This window comes from Melanerpes formicivorus, unplaced genomic scaffold (assembly GCF_026170545.1).
Source record: "Melanerpes formicivorus ecotype bairdi unplaced genomic scaffold, bMelFor1.0.p_v2 SCAF_9, whole genome shotgun sequence".
Lineage (NCBI taxonomy): Eukaryota > Metazoa > Chordata > Aves > Piciformes > Picidae > Melanerpes > Melanerpes formicivorus.
This window is the reverse complement of record NW_027142361.1, coordinates 21,057,555-21,082,618: the sequence shown is the minus strand read 5'-3', so window position 1 is coordinate 21,082,618 and position 25,064 is coordinate 21,057,555. Positions and strand designations below refer to the sequence as shown.

The 25,064-nt window shown below is 50.1% G+C and overlaps 1 protein-coding gene across 2 annotated transcripts in view; it reads right to left on the bottom strand.

Moving 5' to 3' along the window:
• TRAM2 (translocation associated membrane protein 2) overlaps positions 1–7,054 on the bottom strand; it is a 28,034-nt gene extending 20,980 nt beyond the window's left edge. For both annotated transcript variants that reach the window (XM_068143222.1, XM_068143223.1), the window contains exon 1: positions 6,815–7,054. In XM_068143222.1, the coding sequence (XP_067999323.1) occupies positions 6,815–6,934 (120 nt within the window). In that variant the 5' untranslated portion in view covers positions 6,935–7,054. The remainder of the gene's footprint in view (positions 1–6,814) is intronic.
• Positions 7,055–25,064: the final 18,010 nt, after the last annotated feature.

The window sequence follows — 25,064 nt, the reverse complement described above, 5'->3', positions numbered from 1 at the left end:
GCGGCGGGTCCGGCCCTAGTCTCTTCCCCGACTTTTTCGGACGAGTTCCGAAAATGGCGCCGAGCACCTGGCTCCACCTCCCTTCTTCTCACTAGGTTGTGGTGTAGCCCCTCCCTCTGCCAGGGGAGGGTTGTGTTGTTGGATGCTGTCACGTCTTGGTACGCGAATGCCTAGCGGGAAGGCGGTGTACTGTGACATGCATCCTTAGAGCCTCGGGCCGCGGCTGGAAGCGGTCAGCACTGGGCTTGGAATATGTCCGTGCAGGGTTGTGAAAGGCTCAGCGTGCTGTTTTCCTGGAGGGGTGGAGAAGCAGTTAGAGCCTGATTGTTCTGACTGGCTTGCCCCAGGGGTGGAAATATGCCGCTGAGTAAATAGAGATGGGAATAAAGGTTTGGTTGAGAAGTTGTGAGGTTCTTTCCAGGTGACCAGGATGTCCAACGGATCCATTAAGAGCTTGCACCACAGAAGAGTGAACTCTGCATCGCCGAGAGGTTCCATTAGATGAAGGAAGAAGAACTGGAATGGACTGACACTTGAGCCTGAATGAGAGACTGTTTGGGTGGACGCCCAGACGAAGATATGGACTTCGCCGAACATGTCATGAGAAGATTTCTGATTTAATTATGTGTTTGGGTGCAAATATTGTGGTATGAAATAAGGGGTGGCGTGTTGCAGTTTGAGCTGGGTGCCCCCCTGCAATGTTTACTTCCTGTGTCCAGAAGTCCAGCCCAGAGGAGTGGACACAGGAAATTATGTAGTATTTCCTACCACAATCCTTTGCACCACTATAAGATCCAGTGCGGAGTCTAGCACACTCTCTTTTCTTCCTCCTCCGTCAGCCGGTAACTGGGGGAGATGTCTCCTGGCTTTGAGCCTGGCTAGGCCCAAGGCCACGGGGGGATGGGCAGTCTCAGATCTGGCCAGCTGAGACTAGCCTAGCAGTGGGAGGGGGAAGAAGGAGCCCTGGGGGTCTCAGGTGTACCCTCAGGTGGGGATGGGATCTCTCTGGGTCTGTTTTGGGATTTTTCTTTGTCACTGCACTTTTGGCTTTCTGTAAAGGTTCACTGCTTTCTATTTAAACTTTCCATCACTTTTGCAATCCGTTTGTCTGAGTGTTTATTGTTGCCAGGGGTGGGGAAGGGGGCTGCCTCAACCCAGCACACCAGGGAGGAGGTGGAGTCACCATCACTGGAGGTGTTCAGGAAGAGACTGGATGGGGTGCTTGGTGCCATGGTTTAGTTGATTAGATGGTGTTGGATGATAGGTTGGACTCGATGGTCTTGAAGGTCTTTTCCAACCTGGTTAATTCTATTCCATTCTATTCGCATCTAAACACAGGCAGCCAGGCAGCTTAGCACCTCTCTCAAAACCTGTCCTCCGCAACTCTCAAACCCCAACATTTACAGCAGAGAGAGTTTTTGAGCAGACCTCACATAGAGGTACCAGGTCATTCCATGAAACTATGGGACTAGAGAAGAGATTGTCTCCCTGTACTCAGCACTGGTGAGGCCACACCTTAAATCCTGGGTTCAGTTTTGGGCCCCTCACTCCAAGAAGGACACTGAGACATTGGAGCAGAGCCAGAGAAGGGCAGTGAAGCTGGGGCAGGGTCTAGAGCACAAGTCTTGTTAGGAGTGGCTTGAGGGAACTGGGGTTGTTTAGCCTGGAGAAAAGAAGGATGAAGGGAGAGACCTTCTCTCTCTCAACAGCTACCTGAAAGGAGGCTGTAGTGAGATGGGGACCAATCTCTTCTCCCAAAGAACAAGAGGAAATGGCCTCAAGTTGCATCACAAGAGGTTTAGATTGAATGTTTGGAAAAAATTCTTTCCCCAAAAGGGTTGTCAAGCCCTGCAACAGGCTGCCCAGGGAAGTGGCGAGGTCACCACACATGGAGGGATTTAGATGTGGTGCTGAGGGACATGGTTTAGGGGTGAGCTGGCAGTGCTGGGTTAATGGTTGGACTCAGAGACCTTAAAGGTCTCTTCCAAACAAACCAATTCTGTGATTCTATGAAGCTTGGTTCCCTTCCCACAGGCTTCACCCCAGCAGGGTTTGCAGAGTCTGCTGTTTTCACTCCATCCCCATGGTCCTGCCTGGGTTGAAACTGCTTTGGAGGAAGGAAGCAGTTCCAAACCTCTGGTGGGGGTGGCTGGAGGAGTTTCTGCAGTCTGAGCTGGGGAAATATTTCCAGGGTTTGATAAACAACTCAACCTAATTAAAGATAAAAATGCTGTCCAAAGGCTTTTCTTACAACTTTGGGCTGTTTTTTTTTCCCCTCTCTCCCCCACCAGCCAGAACTTTTCTTGAGAGAAAAACTTGTTGCTCCACAGTATGGATTGACACAGGCTCTACATGTAAACTACAGACCAAACTTTGGACCAAAGCCCTTTTAAAGCAAACAGTTGGCTTCGGCAACAAGAAAACATCTCTCCCCGAGGGTGGTGCAGCCCCTCTGCTCCCCAACTCAGCCCCCCAGCCCCACATGATTATCATTATTCCCTTTTTAAAAGGCTTTAATTCTGCCTTTTTTTTTCCCCCCTCTTTTTTGCCCCCCCCAGCACTCAGTCCTTAAGCTGCCCACGTGCCTCAGCTCCCACATGTGGAGAAGCCCGCGGGAGGCAGAAACACCAAGTTTTGTTTTCTCTTGCTAAAGCCTTCATTTTTTTGCAGAGTACTACAGAGAGGGACCAGGGAGGGGAAAGTATATTTAGCAAGAAGCCTGGAAATAGCATCTCATTCGTCAGCTGCCTTCATTTTACAGTGTCACAACCCAGTGTTTGGGAGACCATGACTCACTGTTGTGGCTCTGCACACAGGGGAAAGCCTAGCAACGGCACAGCATCTCTGATAATCCAATGTTTGATAACTTTATTATCACTGTCATCCCCTGCTTAAGCATCAGGAGCTCTGCCTCTGTGACTGTAGCAGTCAGTTCTGGGCATAAATAAGAAGATTGAGCTTCACTTGCTCCGTGTTACAGGCTAGCAGGTCAAGAGAGGTGATCCTGGCCCTTTACTCTGGTCTTGTGAGACCCCCACTTCAAATACTCAGCTCAGTTCTGGTGTCCCCAACATAAGAAGGACATAAAACTGTTGGAGTAAGTCCAGAGGAGGGCCACAGATGATCCAAGGGCTTGAACACCTCTGCTCTGAGGATAGGCTGAGGGAGCTGGGGTTGTTCAGCCTGGAGAAGACTCTGGAGGAACCTTATAGCTGACTTCCAATACTCGAAGGGATCCTACAGGAAAGCTGGAGAGGTACTTTCCATAAGCGTGCCTAGCAACAGGACAAGGAGGGGATGGTTTTAAGCTAAGGTAGAGGAGGTTTAGACTGGATCTTAGGAAGAAGTTCTTTAGTGGTGAGACTTTGGAATAGTCTGCCCAGAGAGGTTGCAGATGCCCACTCTCTAGAGGTGTTCAAGGCCAGGTTGGATGAGCCCTTGAGCAACCAAGTGTACTTGAGAGGTATCCCTGACTGTGGCAGGGAGGTTGGAGTTGATCTCTATGGTGCCTTCAAACCTGAGACATCCTATGATTCTATAACATTACATCAGCTGCCCATCTGCTACAGAAACATCCCAAAACCAGTGAGTTCTTCCCCAAACTCAACCCAATGGAGGCCGATTGATCCAATGCTGCGCACAGGAGCTGTCCCAGATGGGACACACATCACTAAGCAGCTGCAGTTTAGATCCAGCCTGGCCTTGGCTTCATTTTACTGCAAAGCAGGGTGGAAAAAGATATGCAAAGTGATTTTGGTGTGAGCTCCTGTTTCATGCTTAAGCTATCACATAAAATGGTTTTTGAAGACACAAAAAAAAAAAGGGATATTTTTCTTTACAGGCTCCAGCTCGCCTGTGGATGGGGTAGCCAAACACACAACAAAATCCCACCCTAGCACTATGCAGAGTGCACTGGGTGTGCTTTCACGCCCTGAAGGCTTAGGCCTGGCCAGTAAGGCAAAAAATCCCACAGCACCCAGCTCAGGGCAGCTCATCACAACTGGTTCCTGCTCCCTGCTGCAGACAAATTCCAAGCTGGTGGTACCCACTGATCTGTTTGAATGGCAAAGAGGTTCCCCAAAGTGTGCTCAAGGTGTACCTTGCTTGGAGACCTCTGGCAGCCTTCGAGCAACACCACGACCTGATGCTGGAGAAAGCAAGCACTCATCTCTTGGGCTGCCTGGGAAAAGGTTAAATATCCCTTTTGTGCCTCCCCAAAGGCTGCAGGAAGCAGCCCATTGTGAGCAGGATTCAGCCCTTTCTGCTCAGCTTGGCCACCAGCATTGGGGAAGGTGGAAGCCCGGCAGCGGGGTGGGAAGCTGGGTGGCAAGGAGAAGGGATGGTGACATGTCCTCCTCACCATCACACAGGTGGTGCTGCAAAGGTGTTGAAAGGCAGAAACACTCAAGATGCCAGCAAAAGTCACTATAAAACCGGTGCAAACAGGCAGGGATGGTTTGGAGGGCTAGGGAAGAGCAGAGTCTGATTTCTCCTCGAGGAGAAAAGAAGGCAGAAAATAAAGCAAAACAAAAGAAAAGAATCACAAGGACCAAAAGAGATGTGACAAACCCTGTGCTGAGGGGAAGATGAGGGCAGATGTCATCCAGCTAGGATGCAACCAGGTGGTGCAGAAGGAGGAGGACTGCTGAAAGCCTCCTGGGCATGGTGAGCACCATCTCCCCCGAGGTCTGCCAGGAGAGTGATAGTACCATGAGGAACCTGCTGCCTCTCAGCAACCAGGGGAGCTTTAATTCAAAGACATTAAAAACATCAGAAACACCACAAAACTCTTCCCTGCCTCCACCTCCACAGGGGGTATCATCACATTGCACTTCAAAATTGCTCTGGGAGCATCAAGTTAACCAAAAGCCCTTACAGCACCGAGCCTGGGTACCACCTCCCCTGGGATGGAGCTGCTGGCATGCAACCACAGGCACTAGCACCCCGAAAAAAACATCTGTGGGGAGAAACCCTGAGAGAGACACAAACTCAATGACTTTCCACCTCCCCCCAACCGTCCCCCTTTCAGAAGTACAACTATGAAACTCGCAGGCCAACTTTGCAGCATTTGCATGTGGTTTTGGAAAACAGCTGGTCCTCTCCGGTAAGTTTTGAACCCTTCCCGATCCTTAAATAAATAAACATACAGATCTATGAACAAATGATTCAAAAGGGGGCTGTGCACTAGAAACGATCTGCTCATTCAAGGCATTTGCGGGGGGAGGGCGGGGGGAAATAAAGGAAGGAGTGGTGGTGGGAAGGCAGGAAAAAGACGCGGGGGCTGCCACCAGGAGGGTATTAAGGAAACGGACTTCCTCCTCCTGCGATTTGCTACAGAAGGAGGCTTTCCTCCTTCGCCAGGCCCCCCGGCCACCCCTTTCCCGTACGGATTTGCTTTGAAACGTGGCACTGCGCTTAAGGGGAGGGTTCGTGCGGGGGAAGCGGGAGGAGGGGGAGGAGGGGGAGGAGGAGGGGGGGTCCGGGTCCGAGCCAGCCGAGCTGCTCGACCACGGCTTGCAACTACCCGAGGTGCCTCTGCGTAGGGTGTCCGGGGCCAAGCAAAGCTGCACGGTGGTGGCCTCCAGCCCTCCGCTGTCTCCTCCCCGAAAGAGGAGAGGAAAAAGCAGGCTGGGAGGGAAGGAGACGGAACAGGGGGGAGAATGCGAGCGGCATTCCCAGCATGGCTCCACATGGCGCTGGGTCAGTGGTGGGGCAAAGGGCCTTCTTGGGGGGGGTTCCAGTCACCCCAGCTGGGACAAAGTTTCCCACGGAGGAGCTGTGGAATGCCTTCTAATGGCCCGTGGCAGAGTGGGATAGCCAGGACGGGGAAAGGCCAGGGAGATAGATGTTGGCATCTGCACAGCAAGGCCCAGAAGCTCATCCCACGGAGCGGGGTCAGCCGGCTGTGGAGAAAACACCTGGAAAAGGGCTAACGTTAAAGTCCAAAGTGGGGTCCTAGTGATAGGACTAGGGGGAATGGAATGAAGCTGGAGGTGGGGAGATTCAGGCTGGATGTGAGGAGGAGGTTCTTCACCATGAGAGTGGTGAAGCACTGGAATGGGTTGTCCAGGGAGGTGGTTGAGGCCCCGTCCCTGGAGGTGTTTAAGACCAGGCTGGACGAGGCTCTGGCCAGCCTGATCTAGTGTGGGGTGTCCCTGCCCATGGCAGGGGGGTTGGAACTAGATGATCCTTGTGGTCCCTTCCAACCCTGATTGATACTATGAAAGCCAGTCCTCACTTTTCCAACAGCTGGAAATAGCAGTGAGGGCTTTGCTTTTCCCTGCATGCGTCTGGGCGGCCTATGTATCCCGCTCCGTGCTTGGTGAGACATGGTGCAGGGCAGGGACCATCCCCAGCAGCGGTGGTGGGTCTGCAGAAGGAGGTTTGCCACCCTCTGTGCTCCCCCTTCTGCATCTGGGGACCCTGGGCAGGGCTGGAGGTGGCAGAAGGATGTGCCAGCTCAAAAAATAAAACAGCACCAAGTTGCGTCCGTACGGTGGTCTGTGGGGAGGACACCCCTCTGCCGGTGGGATCGAGATGGAGAATGAGTAAGGCAGCACTCGGCATCCCTAGACAGAGGAGTCCTGCACTCCAAGTAGGATGGGGTCATCTCGCTGGGATGCGGCACCTCGAACACCCCGAGCAGAGGCAGTCGGGATGTCCCGTCCACAATGGGGGTGCACACGGGTGGGGAGACACACAGTGCCGGTCCCGAAGGGATTGACTCCGACGGGGTGGTGGGTGGGGTCTCCCCGTGCGACTGTCCCCCCACCCCCTCCCCGGAGGGACGTCGGAGGATCGCGGGGTGCCTCACCTCGAACATGAGGGCGATGAGGACGCTGAGCACCAAGCAGAAGCCGATGTCGGCATGGTTGTGGATGAGGAACTCCTGGCTGAAGAGCGGGTGGCTCTTGGCCCGCCGGCGGAAGGCCATGGCCGCACCGGGAGGGGTGCGGAGCGGGAGCGGAACGGCAGCGGAACTAGCCGCCGCCCCCCGCCGCCGCACAGCACCGCAAAACTTCCCCGAGGCCCCGCGCAACTTCGCGGAGCTCCGACACAGCCTCGCGCAGGCGCCGCCCACGCCGCCGCCGGACCCCTCCCCGCCGCCCGCCCCGGCCCCGGCTCCGCCTCCGGCTCCCGCCTCCCGAGGCGCTGCTGCTGCTGCCGCTGTTACCGGGATCCGGGCCGCAGCCGCTGCTGCACGCACGCCCTGGCTGTGTCGGGAGGTGGAGGAGCGACCCACCGGGCCCGGCACCCTCCTGCCACCTGCACACAGCCGCGTCTGCGCCAGATCGCCGTGCGTGGCTGGGCGCCAGCTCGCATCTGCACCCAGATCCCTGAATGTCTGGACACCCACCTACGGCTGCACCCCACCTACCATGCATGTCCAGACTCCCACCCGCATCTGCACCCACCTTCCGTGCACATCTGGATGCCCACCCCCACCTACAACCACCTTATGCTGCATGTGCTGACACCCATCTGCGTCTGACTACACTTAACCTACTGAATGCCCACCTGCATCTGCACCCACATGCCTTGCATGTCCAGACACCCCCCCAACACACCTCTGCCTACCTACTCTTGCACATCCTGGAGTCACTACTGGCTCAGAAGAAAAGTGAAGAGGTGATTGGGAACAGTCAGCATGGCTTTGCCAAGGGCAAATCCTGCCTGACCAACCTGGTGGCCTTCTATGAGCAGGTGACAAAATTAATAGATGAGGGGCGAGCAACTGATGTCATTTACCTGGACCTGAGCAAAGCCTTCGACACTGTCCCGCACCACATCCTGGTCTCCAAACTGGTGACACATGGGTTTGATGGGTGGACCACTAGATGGATAAGGAACTGGCTTGATGGCCGCACCCAAAGAGTGGCTGTCAATGGGTCCATGGCGGAGTCCCTCAGGGATCAGTCCTGGGACCTGTCTTGTTCAACATCTTTGTGGGTGACATGGACAGTGGCATTGAGTGCACCCTCAGCAAGTTTGCTGATGACACCAAGCTGTGTGGTGCTGCAGATACGCTGGAGGGAAGGGAGGCCATCCAGAGGGACCTTGACAGGCTGGAGAGGTGGGCACAAGCCAACCTCATGAAGTTCAATAAGAGCAAGTGCAGGGTCCTGCATCTGGGTCGAGGCAATCCCAGGCACAAATACAGGCTGGGCAGTAACTGGCTGGAAAGCAGCCCTGAGGAGAGAGACTTGGGGGTGCTGGTGGACAAGAAGCTCAACATGAGCTCTCAGTGTGCACTTGCAGCCTGCAAAGCCAATCAGATCCTGGGCTGTATCAGGAGAAGTGTGGCTAGCAGGTCGAGGGAGGTGATCCTCCCCCTCTACTCAGCCCTGGTGAGACCCCACCTGGAGTACTGTGTCCAGTTCTGGAGCCCCTATTACAAGAGGGATGTGGAGGTGCTGGAACGTGTCCAGAGAAGGGCCACAAGGATGATCAGAGGGCTGGAGCACCTCTCCTATGAGGACAGACTGAGGGAGTTGGGGCTGTTCAGTCTGCAGGCGAGAAGGCTCTGAGGTGACCTGATTGTGGCCTTCCAGTACCTGAAGGGGGCCTACAGGAAGGCTGGGGAAGGACTTCTCAGGATCTCAGGTAGTGATAGGACTAGGGGGAATGGAATGAAGCTGCAGGTGGGGAGATTCAGGCTGGAGGTGAGGAGGAGGTTCTTCACCATGAGAGTGGTGAAACCCTGGAATGGGTTGTCCAGGGAGGTGGTCGAGGCCCCGTCCCTGGAGGTGTTTAAGACCAGGCTGGATGAGGCTCTGGCCAGCCTGATCTAGTGTGGGGTGTCCCTGCCCATGGCAGGGGGGTTGGAACTAGATGATCCTTGTGATCCCTTCCAACCCTGAATGATACTATGATACTATGATACTATCTGGGTGCCCACTCATGCCCATGTCTATCTGAGGTGCATATCTGGATACCCACTCACACCTCCACTCACCTTTCCATGCATGCTGCACCCATCACACATCTGTGACCTAGTACTCACCTCCTTGAGCATGTCTTGACCTGCCTCTACACCCTCTCCCCCAAACCCACAACCCCAGTGCTAAACCCTAGATCTCGTTCCCTGTGAACAGGGAGAAGCCAGAGGTGTGGGGCACCCTCCACATCTTGTCACCTTCACATGTCTTGGGTGGAAGTGGAGAGAAGCAGCTACCAGTTGCTTTACAGTGTGGAAAGAGAGATATAGAATCACAGAATTGGTTTATTTACTTACTTTGAAACACCTTTAAGACCAAATCCAACCATTAATCTAACACTACCAAGTCCACCTCTAAACCATGTCCCTCTGCACCCCGTCTGCATGACTTTTAACTCCCTCTGGAGATGGTGATTCCAGCTACTTCCCTGGGCAGCCTGTTCCAGAGCTTGACAAAACTTTTGAGGAAGATTTTTTTTTCCCCACAATATCCAATCTAAACCTCCTTTGGTGCAACTTGAGGCTATTTTCTCTTCTCCTATTGCTTGTTCAATGGCAGAAAAGACTCTACAACTCCTTTCAGAGAGTTGCTTTGGCGGGGCGGTTGGACGCAATGATCTCCGAAGGTCCCTTCCAACCCCTAACATCCTTTGATCTTGTAATCCCCTCAGCCTCCTTATCACCAGACTAAACAACCTCTGTTCCCTCAGCTTCACCAGCTTTGTTGCCCTTCTTTGGCCAAGCTCCAGCATCTCAGTGTCCTTCTTGACGTGAAAGGTCCGAAACTGAACCCAGTAATCAATGTGTGGCCTCACCCGTACTGAGTACAGAGGCACAATCACTTCACTGGTCCCACTGTGTGACACTCTTTCTCACACAAGCCAAGATGCTGTTGGCCTTTTTGGCCTCCTGCTCACACTGATGGCTCATATTGAGCCACTGTTGACCAGCAGCCCCAGGTACTTTTCTATCAGGAGGCTTTCCAGACACTCTTCTCCAAGCCTGTAGCGTTGCTTGGGGTTGTTGTGACCCAAGGGTAGGACTCAGCACTTGGCTTTGTGGAATAAACAGCCTTGGCCAATCAATCCAGGTTGTCCAGATCACTCCATAGAGCTTATATACCCTTAAGCCAAGTCTCTGGGGCAGAGAAGTGGTCCAGAGAAACGGAACTGTGTCCAGTTCTAGGCCCCTCAATTTAAGAAGGACATTGAGACGCTTGAACGTGTCCAGAGAAGGTCAACAAGGCTGGGGAAAGGCCTTGAGCACAGCCCTACGAGGAGAGGCTGAGGGAGCTGGGGTTGCTTAGCCTGGAGAAGAGGAGGCTCAGGGGAGACCTTATTGCTCTCTACAATTACCTGAAGGGTGGTTGTAGCTGGAAGGGGGTTGGTCTCTTCTCCCAGGCAACCAGCAACAGAACAAGAGGACACAGTCTCAAGCTGCACCAGGGGAGGTTTAGGCTTGAGGTGAGGAGAAAGTTCTTCACTGAGAGAGTCGTCAGCCATTGGAATGTGCTGCCCAGGGAGGTGGTGGAGTCACCATCCCTGGAGGTCTTCAAGAAGGGATTGGACGTGGCACTTGGTGCCATGGTTTATTAGTCATGAGGTCTGTGGTGACAGGTTGAACTTGATGATCTTTGAGGTCTCTTCCAACCTTGGTGATTCTGTGATTCGCTGTTATTTACTAAAGCCAGCCCTTAAAAAATACCCCCCAAGCTACCCAATAAGCCTGAAGGATATTAGGGGAGTGGACAGGGCCCTTTAATGGTTTTGCTTTGAAAAAAACAAGGCATGAACAGGTTTAGTTTCTTTTTAAAGATGACAGAGTGATAGATTCTTAGAATGATTTGGGTTGCAAGGCACCTTTACTTGTCATCTAGGCCAATCCCCCTGCACTCAGCAGGGACATCTTCAACTAGATCAGGTTGCTCAGAGCCTCGTCCAACCTGACCTGGAACATTTCCAGGGATGTGGCTTCTACCACCTCCCTGGGTGACCTGTGATGGTGTCTCATCACCTTCACTGTAAACAATTAATTCCTTATATCCTGTCTGAATCCCCCCCCCCCTTTTTTTTTTTCAGTTTAAAACCATCATCCCTTGTCTTATCACAGCAATCTCTGCTGAAAAGTCAGTCTTCATCTTTCTTGTAGACCCCCTTTAAGTACTGAAAGGTCTCCCTGGAGCCTTCTCTTCTCCATACTGAACAACCCCAGCTCTCTCAGCCATTCTCATAGCAGAGGGTTTCTATCCCTCTGGTTGTTTTTGTGACCTCCACTGGACCTGCTCCAACAGGTCCATGTCTTTCCTGTGCTGAGGTCTCCAGAGCTGGACACAGCACTGCAGGCAAGGTCTCACCAGAGCAGAGCAGAGGGGCAGAATCCCCCTCCCTTAAAAAGGTCTCCCTTTCAACAAAACAAGCACTGAATCCTTTGTCCTGCAGTGTTTGCCCCGGCTCCTCCAACATCCACAGATCCCTCAAAGCCATGGATGTCATCCCATGTCCACAGGGAAGGGATTCACAGCAGGGAGGAAATGCTGCTCCAGTGCGTTTGAGGGAACTGAGCTGTCTCAAACCTGGTGTTGAGAGCACAAAGCCTTTTCCTCCAGCCAAATCCAGCACAGGAAGCACAGTCCCTGGGTTCTCATTAAGCACTCGCTCGTGTTAGGCAAGTCCTGATTAGCTGTGGTTACCCTCCACAACCCCTCCTCCATGTTATTGTTTAGCCTCAGAGCGATGGGCACAGAGATGCAGCCTGTGCCGAGCCACTGGCAGAAGGACACCAAAAAGGGATTTGAGACAAGTCAAAACTGTTTAATTGAGGGGGGTGAGGGGGAGGAATGTTCAAAGTTTCAGCTTGGAAAAAAATCAAGCAAATAACAACAACTCCAGGGCAAATATTTCTATTTTCTGCAACATCCAAACATTGTCTTTCATTCTTTTTTTGGAAGTGAAAAGCTGTTTTTCTGGGTAAACCTTTCCTGGGTTAGTTCAGAGGGGTCACATCTCCTCAGCTCTGGAGGCAATGTTTTCCACTGTATGTTGAGCAAAACTGACCCCAAAATCTGGCACTTGTGGGCAGCACTCAGAAGTCAGGCTGGAAGGGGGAGTTGGAAAATGGTACTGCTGGTAGTGTAAGGTCCTAGCAGGGCTGGGGCAGGGCTGCTGCCAGCCCTTGTGCTCTGTTGGTACCTTTCCAACCCACTGACTTTTGTTTCACCTTTTCTTCAACATATTTTTCACTATTTGTTCACTATTTGTTGTTTAGCCTGGAGAAGAGGAGACTCAGAGGAGACCTTACTGCTGTCTACAACTACCTGAAGGGGGGTTATAGCCAGGTGGGGGTTGGTCTCTTCTCCCAGGCAACCAGCACCAGAACAAGAGGACACAGTCTCAAACTGCACCAAGGGAAGTTTAGCTGGAGGTGAGGAGAAAGTTCTTCCCAGAGAGAGTTGTTAGCCATTGGAATGTGCTGCCCAGGGAGGTGGTGGAGTCACCATCCCTGGAGGTCTTCAAGAGGGGATTGGACGTGGCACTTGGTGCCATGGTTTAGTTAGTCATGAGGTGTTGGGTGACAGGTTGGACTTGATGATCTTTGAGATCTTTTCCAACCTTGTTGTTTCTATGATTCTATGATTCTATCAGTGATCTGGATGAAAGGACAGAGTGTACTCTTAGCCAGTTTGCTGATGGTTCAGAACTGGGTGGACTGGCTGGCACAGTGGAAGACTGTGATGCCACTCAGCAGTCCTGGACAGACTGGAGAATAGGAGGGGAACTTAATGAAGATCAAAGGCAAGTGTAGTCCTGCACCTAGAGAGGAGTAACCCCCTTGCACCAGTACAGGTTAGGAGCTGACCCTTTGGAAAGCAGCTCTGCAGAGAAAGACCCAGGAGTGTTGGTGGACAAGTTCCCCATGAGCCAGAAATGTGCCCTCATGGCCAAGAAGACCAACAGTGTCCTGAAGTATAATAAAAAGAGTGTGGCTAGGAGGTTGAGGGAGGTACTCCTCCCCCCCTAGTCTGTCCTAGTGAGGCCACATCTGCAGCATTGTGCTCAGTTCTGGGCTCTCCAGTTCAAGAGAGACATGGAACTACTGGGAATAGTCCAGCAGAGGCTACACAGAGGATGAAGGGACTGGAAAATTTCTCTTGTGAGGAAAGGCTGAGTGACATGGGGCTGTTTAACCTAGAGAAAAGACTGAGAGGGGAATCTTCTCAATGCTTTTCAATACCTAAAGGATGGATGTCAAGACGATAAGGCCAGATTCTTTTCAGGGGTGCCCAGTGACAGAACTAAGGGTGATGGGCACAAAGTAGAGCACCGGAAGTTTCACCTAAATGTAGAGCAAAATGTCTTCCCTGTGAGGCCTTAGGCTGCCCAGAGAGTCTCCTTCTCTGGAGAGATGCAAAATCTGCTTGGAAGCAATCCTGTTCAACCTGCTCTAGAAAGCCCTGCTTCGGGAGGGGGATTGGACTAGATGATTCTCAGAGGATCCTTCCAACCCCTGCCTTTGTGATACTGGGATTAAAAACAACAAAGCCAAGTTGATGGTGTCAGGGGACAGCCATGTCCCCAAGCCCAGGTGTTTGCCCAGTCATTGTTTGGTTTGTTAAGGATATAGCATTTGTTCCTGCCTGTTCACACCTTTTTCCAGATCACCAGTGAGAAGCACAGCCAGTTCTCCTTGGGAGCCCATGGTCACTCCCTGCATTGTCAACACTTACCATCAATTGTGCTTTCCATTCCCTTGCTGCCCTTTTGCAGCCCTCAAGAGATTTTTCTCTATATCAGTAGCACTGAGCTCTCCTGGGCTGGGGGGACAAACCTCTCTCCTTGAAGCACTGCAGAGGGTTTCCTTAAAAAAACACAAAGCAAGCAAACAGGGCTTGTCAGAGACCAATGAGCAGAAATATTCCATTCCAAGGCAGATGAAAGCACAGGATGACCTGGCCAAGTGTGCTATCCCCCACTCCAGACTTTCTGTGGGTACCTGAAGCACAAATGCTGGTGATGAGCATCCCTGGGCTATGTAGATCTTTGGTCTATCTCAGGACAGGATAACTTAGCTGGAAAAAGCTTCATAGGAACTGTTGAAGAAGTTGCAGAGGGTCTGAGTGAATGTCCTCAAGTGGGATACTTGAAGGAAACATCAGCTGGTTCTCCAAAGCACTTGCATGATCTCCCCTCTGTCATGCATTTTCCCAGCTGCAATTTCTCATGCAGCTTCACTCTCCAGGTTTGGGCTGCCCCAAGACCACATTGCTCCACAGAGAGCATGGACCTGGGCTTTGTGGGACCTCTGTGCTCAGTGGGTTGATGTGAAGACAGATCAGAGCAGGGAGTGACCATGAGACCAACTCACTCAGGCTCACCTGCACCACTCCATAGGCATGCTGCCAAATATCAGGACTCAGCACCACAGTGGCAACAGCAGGAGACTCTTACCAAACCAGCAGGTTCCAATGCCACATCCAAAGCAGCTGGTGGCAGCTTGCCTTTCACACACACCTTGGGACCTGGAGTCACCATGGGGTATTTACAGACAGATATCCCTGAATACTGCCTTGGTGAAACTCCGGCAGGGAGTTCCAAACTTTCCCCAGTGAATAGAGTAGAGTAGAGTAGAGTAGAGTAGAGTAGAGTAGAATAGAATAGAATAGAATAGAATAGAATAGAATAGAATAGAATAGAATAGAATAGAATAGAATAGACCAGGTTGGAAAAGACCTTCGAGATCATCGAGTCCAAACTATCACCCAACACCATCTCATCAGCTAACCCATGGCACCAAGTGCCCCATCCAGTCTCTTCCTAAACACCTCCAGTGATGGTGACTCCACCACCTCCCTGGGCAGCACATTCCAATGGCCAATCACTCGTTCTGTGAAGAACTTCTTCCTAACATCCAGCCTAAACCTCCCCTGGTGCAGCTTGAGACTGTGTCCTCTTGCTCTGGTGCTGGTTGCCTGGAAGAAGCAATGGCCTGGTGATACCTGAGGAAGTGGAAGGAGACTCCCACAGCCGTGGTCATGTTCCTCCAGGAGCTCGCTGTGCATCATATCAGCTACCTATAGTATCTTAGAGCCCCCCATCTTGCTCCCACCAGTTCCCACCTGCAAGACCACATCCTTCTCCTCCCATAACCGGGGCACAGGGCAGGCACGCAGCATCTGGAAGAAGCAATCTGCTTTTGTGGCCTTGAGCAGCATCTCCCTCTGGTGGCTGAGAAACAAGGAGCTATGGGGAGGTACACCTCAGCACAATTTCTTCGAGCTGGCAGGGTTGGGGAAAACCTGGATGTGCACCAAGTCACGGGGAAATCTTGAGTCTCTTCATCCCCTGTCACTTCTTCAGAAATTAAAAGGGTGGGGCCGGGTATTTGGAGCTGTAGTTTGCAGCTGGACAATCCTCTGCTCTCTGCAAGCCGCATCAGTACCTATAGACTGAGGTGGCCCAAGTTAGAAAGCTGCTGGATGCAGATCCTTCTTCAAAATCATAGAATCATGGAATTGTCAGGGTTGGAAAGGACCTCAAGGAGCAGCTAGTTCCAACACCACTGCCATGGGCAGGGACACCTCACACTACAGGAGGTTGCTCACAGCCACTTTCAGACTGGCCTTAAAACCCTCCAGCGATGAGGCTTCCACCACCTCCCTGGGCAACCTGTTCCGGTGTCTCACCATCCTCATGGGGAAGAACTTCTTCCTAACATCCAATCTGAATCTACCCATTTCTAGTTTTGTTCCATTCCCCCCAGTCCTATCACTCCCTGACACCCTAAAAAGTCCCTCCCCAGCTTTCTGGTAGCCCCCTTCAGATACTGCAAAGCCACAATTAGGTCTCCTCAGAGCCTTCTCTTTTCCAGACTGAACAGCCCCAACTCTCCCCATCTGTCTTCATAGCAGAGGTGTTCCAGCCCTCTGCTCATCCTTGTGGCCCTTCTCTGGACACACAGGCAATTCTTCCTGGGTTACAGGAGAAAAGCATGGGGAAGAGAGGAAGAAGAAGGTGTGGAGTCCAATGACTGCTCGTATTAGTGTCCTATCTTTGCACACTCCCAATTGGAGAAAGGGAAAAACCCTGCTTGATTAAACAAACAACCTGGCTGGGAGTGGGCAGGACCAGCATGGGTAGGAAATGGAAGAAAACAGGAAAATGGAGTTGCAAAGGTATCTGAGGTCACATCCAGCCGGGAATCTGCACAGTGGCTGGCTTGCAAAGCAGGAGGAGAGCAAGGTCCAACATCCCCTACAGCAAGGTTGAGAGAGAATAGAATAGAATAATAGAACAGAATAATAAACCAGGTTGGAAGAGACCTTCAAGATCATCGTGTCCAACCCATCAACCAATCCGACCCACCTAAACAACTAAACCATGGCACCAAGCACCCCATCAAGTCTCCTCCTGAACACCTCCAATGATGGTGACTCCACCAACTCCCCGGGCAGCCCATTCCAACGGGCAATCACTCTCTCTGTATAAAACTTCCTCCTAACATCCAACCTAAACCTCCCCTGGTGCAGCCTGAGACTGTGTCCTCTTGTTCTGGTACTGGGTGCCTGGGAGAAGAGACCAACCCCCACCTGGCTACAACCTCTCTTCAGGTAGTTGTAGACAGCAATAAGGTCACCCCTGAGTCTCCTCTTCTCCAGGCTAAGCAACCCCAGCCCCCTCAGTCTTTCCTCATAGGGCTTGTGTTCCAAACCCCTCACCAACTTTGTTGCCCTTCTCTGGACACGTTCCAGCAAGTCAACATCCTTCCTAAACTGAGGGGCCCAGAACTGGACACAGTACTTGAGGTGTGGCCTAACCAGTGCAGTGTACAGGGGCAGAATGACCTCCCTGCTCCTGCTGGCCACACTGTTCTTAATGCAGGCCAGCATGCCATTGGCCCTCTTGGCTGCCTGGGCACACTGCAGGCTCGTGTTCAGCCTACCATCGACCAGTAGCCCCAGGTCCCTCTCTACCTGGCCACTCTCCAGCCACTCTGACCCCAGCCTATAGCACTGCATGGGGTTGTTGTGGCCAATGTGCAGAACCGGGCACTTGGATGTGTTAAATCTCATGCCGTTGGATTCTGTCCATCTGTCCAGCCTGTCGAGGTCCCTCTGCAGAGCCTCTCTACCCTCCAGCAGATCAACTCCTGCCCCCAGCTTGGTGTCGTTCACAAATTTACTGATGATGGACTCAATGCTCTCATCCAGATCATCAATAAAGATGTTAAAGAGGATGGGGCCCAGCACTTATCCCTGGGGGACTCCACTACTGACTGGCCACCAGCTGGATGTGGCAACATTCACCACCACTCTCTGGGCTCGGCCCTCCAGCCTGTTCCTAACCCATTGCAGTGTGCTCCCGTCCAAGCCATGGGCTGACAGCTTGGCCAGCAGTTTGCTATGGGGGACGGTGTCAAAGGCCTTGCTGAGGTCCAGGTAGACTACATCCACAGGCCTCCCCACATCCACCAGGCATGTCACCTGACCATAGAAGGAGATCAGGTAGGTCAAGCAGGACCTGCCCTTCCTAAATCCATGCTGGCTGGGCCTGATAGCTTGGCCATCCTCTCCACGCTGATGTGCATCCCCAACATGAGACATCATTATTTATTATCAGCAGCACAAACCCAAGCCAGATCAAACTTTCCATAATGTCCCAGCAGCTCTGCTGCCTTCTGTGTGATGCACACAGCGAAGAGGACTCTGAAAATGCTGCTGCAGCTCTTTCCTACTTTCAAAGCCCAGATGCAGGTGCTGGCTCTCAATGGAGACACAAAGCTTTCAGCACTTTGGAAAGCATCTTCACTCTGAAAATGGTGCCAGGTGGGATTCACTGCCCGGGTCAGCCTAAAGAATTGTCTGTTTGGGTCAGTATTGAGAAGGCAGTGCTACATGGAAGCTTGCTTTTAATAATTCATTGCATACTTGTACCTGCTGCCTTTCCTGCCACCTAGCAACACCAGAGTCCTGCATGCAGCAGGAAAACAGCTGGACACAGCCAGATGTGTGCCAGCGGGCACCCATGAGTTCAGTGGTGAACCCAACTGACTGGACATCTCTGGAACATGTTTAGAGAAGGGCCTAAAGGATGAGCAGAGGGCTGAAGCACCTCTGCTATGAAGACAGACAGAGAGAGTTGGGGCTGTTCAGTCTGGAAAAGAGAAGGCTCCAAAGAGACCTTACTGTGGCCTTCCAGTATCTGAAGGGGGCTACCAGAAAGCTGGGGAGGGACTTTTTAGGGTGTCAGGGAGTGATAGGACTGGGGGGAATGGAACAAAACTAGAAATGGGTAGATTCAGATTGGATGTTAGGAAGAAGTTCTTCCCCATGAGGATGGTGAGACACCGGAACAGGTTGCCCAGGGAGGTGGTGGAAGCCTCATCCCTGGAGGTTTTTAAGGCCAGTCTGAAAGTGGCTGTGAGCAACCTCCTGTAGTGTGAGGTGTCCCTGCCCATGGCAGTGGTGTTGGAACTAGATGATCCTTGAGGTCCCTTCCAACTGGACGTTAGGAAGAAGTTCTTCATAGAAAGAGAGATTGGCCATTGGAATGGGCTGCCCAGGGAGGTGGTGGAGTCACCATCCCTGGAGGTGTTTAGGAAGAGACTGAATGAGGCACTTGGTGCCATGGTTTAGTTGATTAGATGGTGTTGGGTGATAGGTTGGACTTTATGATCTCAAAGGTCTTTTCCAACCTGGTCTATTCTGTATTAACTATTTCTTAGACCATGGTGTTGAGGCTTTTAGTTCCCGGTATAAATAAACCCTGCCTTCAGTGGGGGTTTCATGGTGGCAGGCAGTGTGTAGATCTGTTATGAGACCTTTGAGTCTTCTAAGGAGTGCATGAGGGAACTGAGGTTCTGTATCCTGGAGAAAAGGAGGCTCAGTAGAGACCACCTCACTCTCTACAACTACCTGAAAGGAGGTGGGAGTGAGGTGAGGATCAGTCTTTTCTCCCCAGCAACAAGTGATAGGGTAAGAGAAAATAGCCTCCAGTGGTACCAGGGCAGGTTTAGGCTGAACATCAGAAAAAAAACCCCAAACATTTCTTCCCGGAATGGATTTTGAAGCATTGCTGCTGAGGGAAGTCTTCCCCTGTGCGAGGACCAGGTGCTGTTCATGAGGGATGAGCACTAGGTGGCATCTGGGACACGGTGTACCGGCAGCTGCCAATTAACTCAGCTGCTTTTGAACCCCCACCCAAGGGATCACATAATCACAAGAATGGGAAGGGTTGGAAGGAAGCTCTGGAGTATCATCCAGTCCAACCCCTCTGCTAAAATAGTTGCACAGGATTGTGTTCAAGCAGGCTTTGATTCTCTCACTGAAGTAGATGGAATAAAGTAGCCCTTAAGTGTCATTGAACACTTGAAGAGTGTGACCGTTTGAGGCTGTGCCTTTAAAAAAGGGACAGTGCTGGGACACTCTGGCTGGATATTTTGTAAACAAAGACAGGTCTAAACGAATTTCATTGGTAGATTGGTAGAACGCAACTTTAAGTTTTAGTGCAGTTGTAATTTTTTCTCAGTTCTTTCCTTTCCTTCTCCCTTTTCCAGCTTGCCTGCTTCTGGGCACCTAGCCAGAGCAACCTTGGATAAGATAAGCACTAATTCTGCATTAATTCGCATGAGGCCTACTAAAACCATTCTTCCTTAATAACCGCCTTTCTCTCTCTCTAGCCCTTTTTGGGAAAAAAGGGAGGTAGGGGGGAGAGTGGGGTACAGGGGAGGAACCCTCCTCTGTCTGGAGGAGGGAATTGCGTTCCTGTATTCTTTTTTTCCTTGCTGTGTATTTCTGTATATGTATTGTAAATACTGTATATATTGTGTATATATACTGATGAGAACGGAGACAGGGACGACAGCACTCAGTATGAGTGATAGTAATCATCCAACTTTATTGTTCCACACTTCATTATTTATAGTCTTATCTTATGCATAGTTAATTCTATTCTAATTTAACACATACTATTGGTTTCTCTCTAAAAGGTTACATCATTGTTTTCACTACTCTGTGGAATTTTTCTACTCAGTTTAAGTGCTCTTTTTCCCAGATCTCGCCTCCTCCTTATCTTGCTTGCCTCCCTTCTCAGGGGCAGCTGGACTTCAGCATACCAAGCAATCAGCACTTTCCCACAGCTCCTACTCCACCACTATATTATCAACAGAGAATTCTTCAAGGCCTGAATTGCACAGGTGTTCCTGGGACCCATGTCCCCTCTTGCTCAAAACAATCCCCAACAATTTCCCCGTTTTTCTTTTGTGCAAGTAAGGTCTTGGAGGTTATCCTTTGAACACTTTGCATAATACAATTATAAACAAGTTTAACAATAATCAAAATTAGTACAATAATACCTAAAAACCTTAAAGCTTCTTTTATAAATTGTATAACCCACTGTGACACATTCCCAAGCATTGATCTTAACCAATCATCTAAGGGACTTTTTACAATTGTAACAGCACGCGTATGATTCTTTAGCCACCTAATCTCAGCATGCATCGACACTCCATGATCCAACAAGTTCAAACAACACATTCCTTCAAAATCTTCACATCCATGCCCTTGAGCCAAGAACAAAAAATCAATTGCAGCACGATTTTGCAGTAATGCATGCTTCAACTCTTCCAACACCTGAGTCATAACATTTGCATTTTTTACTGACCAACACGCTAATTTTTCTACTGTACTCAAGGCTTTTCCTGCAGCAGCACCTGGCACAATTATACTTTCAAAGGCTCTCATTGCATACCCCCATAATTCCACTTGGTCATTACAATTTTATGGTAATTGCTCAATCGTGCATTTTTTCCGTTGTTGTATTTGCTTTAAAAGTTTTAACCACTGAGTCTGAGACGGTGCTATCATGGATAAAGACCCCAAATAACAGGGACCCCCCACTGGGTTAGCTGGAATTCCCTGCCAGGCATGATCTCCACAAATCACAAATATACCTGGCAGCAATGCTTTTGCGATATGATTATTCCATAAAAGGGGTATATTTTCCTTCTTAATTGTTGAAGTCCCTGCACTGAGATCTTGAGCTCCATATGCACCCCACAGTTTTGGAACGATGAGACTTTTTATTGTTGCTTTGTCATTCCATCCACAATAGTCACCATACACATTATATGGTCTTTTGGGACGAACGTCAGTCCATCCCTGAGAGCTGCTTTGTATCCCAACCGGCACTTTCCCCCAACCTTCTAACACTTGCTCAAAACCCTGCTGTCCTTTAAACATACCTCCAAACACAATACACGTTCAAGTCCAGTTTCTCGATGCATTGCCAACCTGCTGAGAGCCCAAAAATCACAGTTCTTCAGGATCATATGGTAACTGCTGAGTCAGTCCCTTAATCAATAATGCACTACAATTTGCCACTTCATTCTCATTACTACAATTATTACTACTATAATTAACAAACATATTTACATCAAATCTGGGTATCCCTATTAAACACGTCTGAAAAGGTTCTCCCACAGTCTGTAAACTGAAACAAAATTCGTCATTGCCTGTCATGTTGGCCCATGTTAACCATACAAGGCACAAAGCTTAAGTTGAACCAGTTACAATGTTCTAACAGAGCTGGCATAATACATGGTCTGTCGAGGGTTGGAGGAAAAGGCCAGGCCTTCTCCCCCCTCTGTAAAGTGAAGGGAAGAAAATTGAAAAGGAAAAAAAAACCCACAGCCGGATTAGCAAAGGGATTTTGTGCTGTATTTACAAAGCAGTTTAGGAAGATGCAGGGGAATATATACACAATTTACAGTATTTGCAATATATACAGTAATATACAACGAAGTAACACGGAAATGAGATTTCCCTCCTCTGCCGAGGAGGGTTCACCACCCCTGTACTCCCTTCTGTCCCCCTTTTCCCCAGAGAGGGTTATAAAGAGAGAGAAAAAAAGAAGAAGTTGTTAATTGGAAAGCAGTTAGTACAGGCCTTGCAGTTTATCAGTTTCAAGGTCAGTCTCTCCAAAAGCCCAGAAAGCTGCGAGTTGCCACAAGGAAGAAAAAGAAGTGCAAGACTGCCCAGAATACTCTACTGTACTACAAGTTCAAAGGTGCTTTCTACCAATCTACCAATGAAGTTAGTTTAGACCTGTCTTTCATTTATAAACATTCAGCCACAATGTCCCCTTTCTTAAAGGGACAGCCTCAAACGGTCACAGTCCACCCCTTCTAAACAATTTTATTCGCTGTTCATATTGTCCATCCAATCCAAGACGATATTCACAGTTTCTGAGTAAAGTTCATAGTCCATTCCGGCTATACTCAGATGTAGATGATTCAAAAGTCCAAGAAAATCAGGAAATGAGAAAAATGGAAAACAGTTTGTCTCTTCGCCGACAAAGCAAAGAAAAGGAAAACAGGGATTCTCAGGGTCTCTTAGTTGATTCAGGGCTCTTAGGGTTCTCAGGGTTCGTGCACCGCAGATTCCTCATAGATTCTTCCTTTGGACGCGATGTAGCCGTACAACAGTTTGAAATTAACCTCTTTCAGCTAAAGTTAAATTTCTTTGTGGAATACACTGAATTTCACCATTCTCTTGCATTACCCAATAAGTGTGACCCGGACCTTCAGCTGAAACCACCCCTCGGACAGGTTTAGCCTATCCTGAGGGAGAAAATACCCAAACCGTCTTACCTAACAGATCCTTTTCTCTAACAACAGGAACTCTATCACCTTCTACTTTCTGTAGCAAATCTGAATGTGCAGGTCCAGCTCGGTTCACTGAACCTCTACTATTTACCAGCCAGGTTGCTTGTGCTAAATGTTTTTCCCAGTTTTTCAAAGATCCACCCGCCATGGCTTTAAGAGTGGTCTTCAACAAACCGTTGTAGCGTTCAATCTTCCCTGCAGCTGGTGCATAGTAGGCAATATGGAATATCCACTCAATACCGTGCTCTTTTGCCCAGCTCTTTACAAGGTTGTTCTTGAAATGAGTTCCGTTGTCTGACTCAATCCTCTCTGGAGTTCCGTGTCTCCACAGCATTTGTCTCTCCACACCGAGAATGGTGTTACGTGCAGTTGCATGTGGAACTGGATAAGTCTCCAACCATCCAGTGTTTGCCTCTACCATAGTAAGCGCATATTGCTTGCCAGAACAAGAACGTGGTAGAGTGATGTAGTCAATCTGCCAAGCTTCACCATACCTGTACTTGGACCATCTGTCACCATACGGCAAGGGTTAATTCTCTTTGCCTGCTTAATAGCAGCACAAATGTCGCAATCACAGATTACTTGTGTGATAGCATCCATGGAAATGTCTATAGATCTGTCACGAGCCCACTGGTATGTTGCATCTCTGCCTTGATGTCCCGACGCATCATGAGCCCACCGAGCTAAGAATATCTCACCTCGGTGTTTCCAATCGAGATCAAGATTAGAGTCCATGTCTACTTGAGAAACTCTTGCAGCTAGATCTGCCTGATGGTTGTGTTGCTGTTCCTCAGTAGCTTTGCTCTTAGGAATGTGAGCATCGATGTGTCTCACTTTCACTGGAATTCTCTCGATTCGATCAGCAATGTCCTGCCACAGGTCAGCTGCCCGAATGGGTTTTCCATTCCTCTGCCAACCATTCTTCTTCCAGGTCTTTAGCCACCCCCATAGAGCATTGGCCACCATCCATGAGTCGGTGTGGAGATAAAGCTTTGGCTATCTCTCATGTTCAGCTATGTCGAGAGCTAGCTGGACAGCTTTTACCTCTGCGAACTGACTGGATCCTCCTTCTCCATCTTTCGCCTCTGCAACTCGTCGTGTCGGACACCACAATGCAGACTTCTACCTTTGCTTGTTTCCAACAAGACAACAGGAACCGACTGTGAACAAAGCATATTTCTTTTCATCATCAGAAAGGTCATTGTAAGGAGGAGCTTCCTCAGCACAAGGTACTTTCTCCTCTGGAGGTTTAGCACAGTTGGTACCTTCAGGCCAACTTGAGATCACCTCCACTAGACCAGGTCTTTCAAGATTTCCCATTTGAGCTCTCTGTGTTATCAGAGCCATCCACTTAGACCAGGTTGAGTCTGTGGCATGATGTGGTGTGGATCCTTTGCCTTTGAACATCCAATTCAAAACTGGTAATCTGGGAGCTAAGAGAAGTTGTGATTCAGTTCCAATTACTTCAGAAGATGCTTTTACTCCTTGATAGGCAGCTAGAATTTCTTTCTCTGTTGGAGTATAATTAGCCTCTGAACCTCTGTAACCTCGACTCCAGAAACCAAGAGGTCGTCCAAGTGTCTCACCTGGAGCTTTTTGCCACAAGCACCAGGTTGGACCACTGTCACTTGCAGCCGTGTACAAAATGTCCTTCATGTCTGGACCATCGCGGACAGGTCCCAGACCCACTGCTTGAACTACCTCTTGCTTTATCTGGTCAAAGGCTGCTTGTTGTCCAGGTCCCCAGTGGAAATGGTTTCTCTTTCGAGTCACATCATACAGAGGTTTCACAATCTGACTGTATCCAGGAATGTGCAGTCTCCAAAATCACACTATCCCCAAGAAACGTAGGGTTTCTTGCTTGTTTGTGGGATTTGCCATGGTAGAGACTCTATTTACCACATCCACTGGAATGTGTCGGCATCCATTCTGCCACCGCACTCCCAGAAACTGAATCTCTGTGGTAGGTCCTTTCACCTTGTCTCGCTTGATGGCAAAACCTGCATTCAGAAGAATGTCACTGATTTTGTTACCTTCCTCAGCAGTTTTACCCCAGACAGTGATATCATTGATGAACTGGATGTGTTCTGGAGCACCGCCTTTCTCCAGAGCATCGTGGATCACTGCATGACAGATGCTGGAGCTGTGGATCCAGCCCATTGGCAATCTGTTGAAAGTGTACTGGATTCCTCTCCAGGTGAAAGCAAACATTGGCCTGCATTCCTCTGCTATGGGAATAGAGAAAAATGCATTAGCAATGTCTATGGTAGCATACCATTTGGCCTCTTTGGATTCCAGCTCATACTGGAGTTCCATCATGTCCGGTACTGCTGCACTCATAGGTGGCGTTATTTCATTTAGGGCTCGGTAATAGACCGTCAGACGCAAGTCTCCATTCTGCTTCCGCGCAGGCCACACTGGACTGTTGAAAGGTGAATGAGTTTTGCTGACGACTTTCTGACTCTGCGAC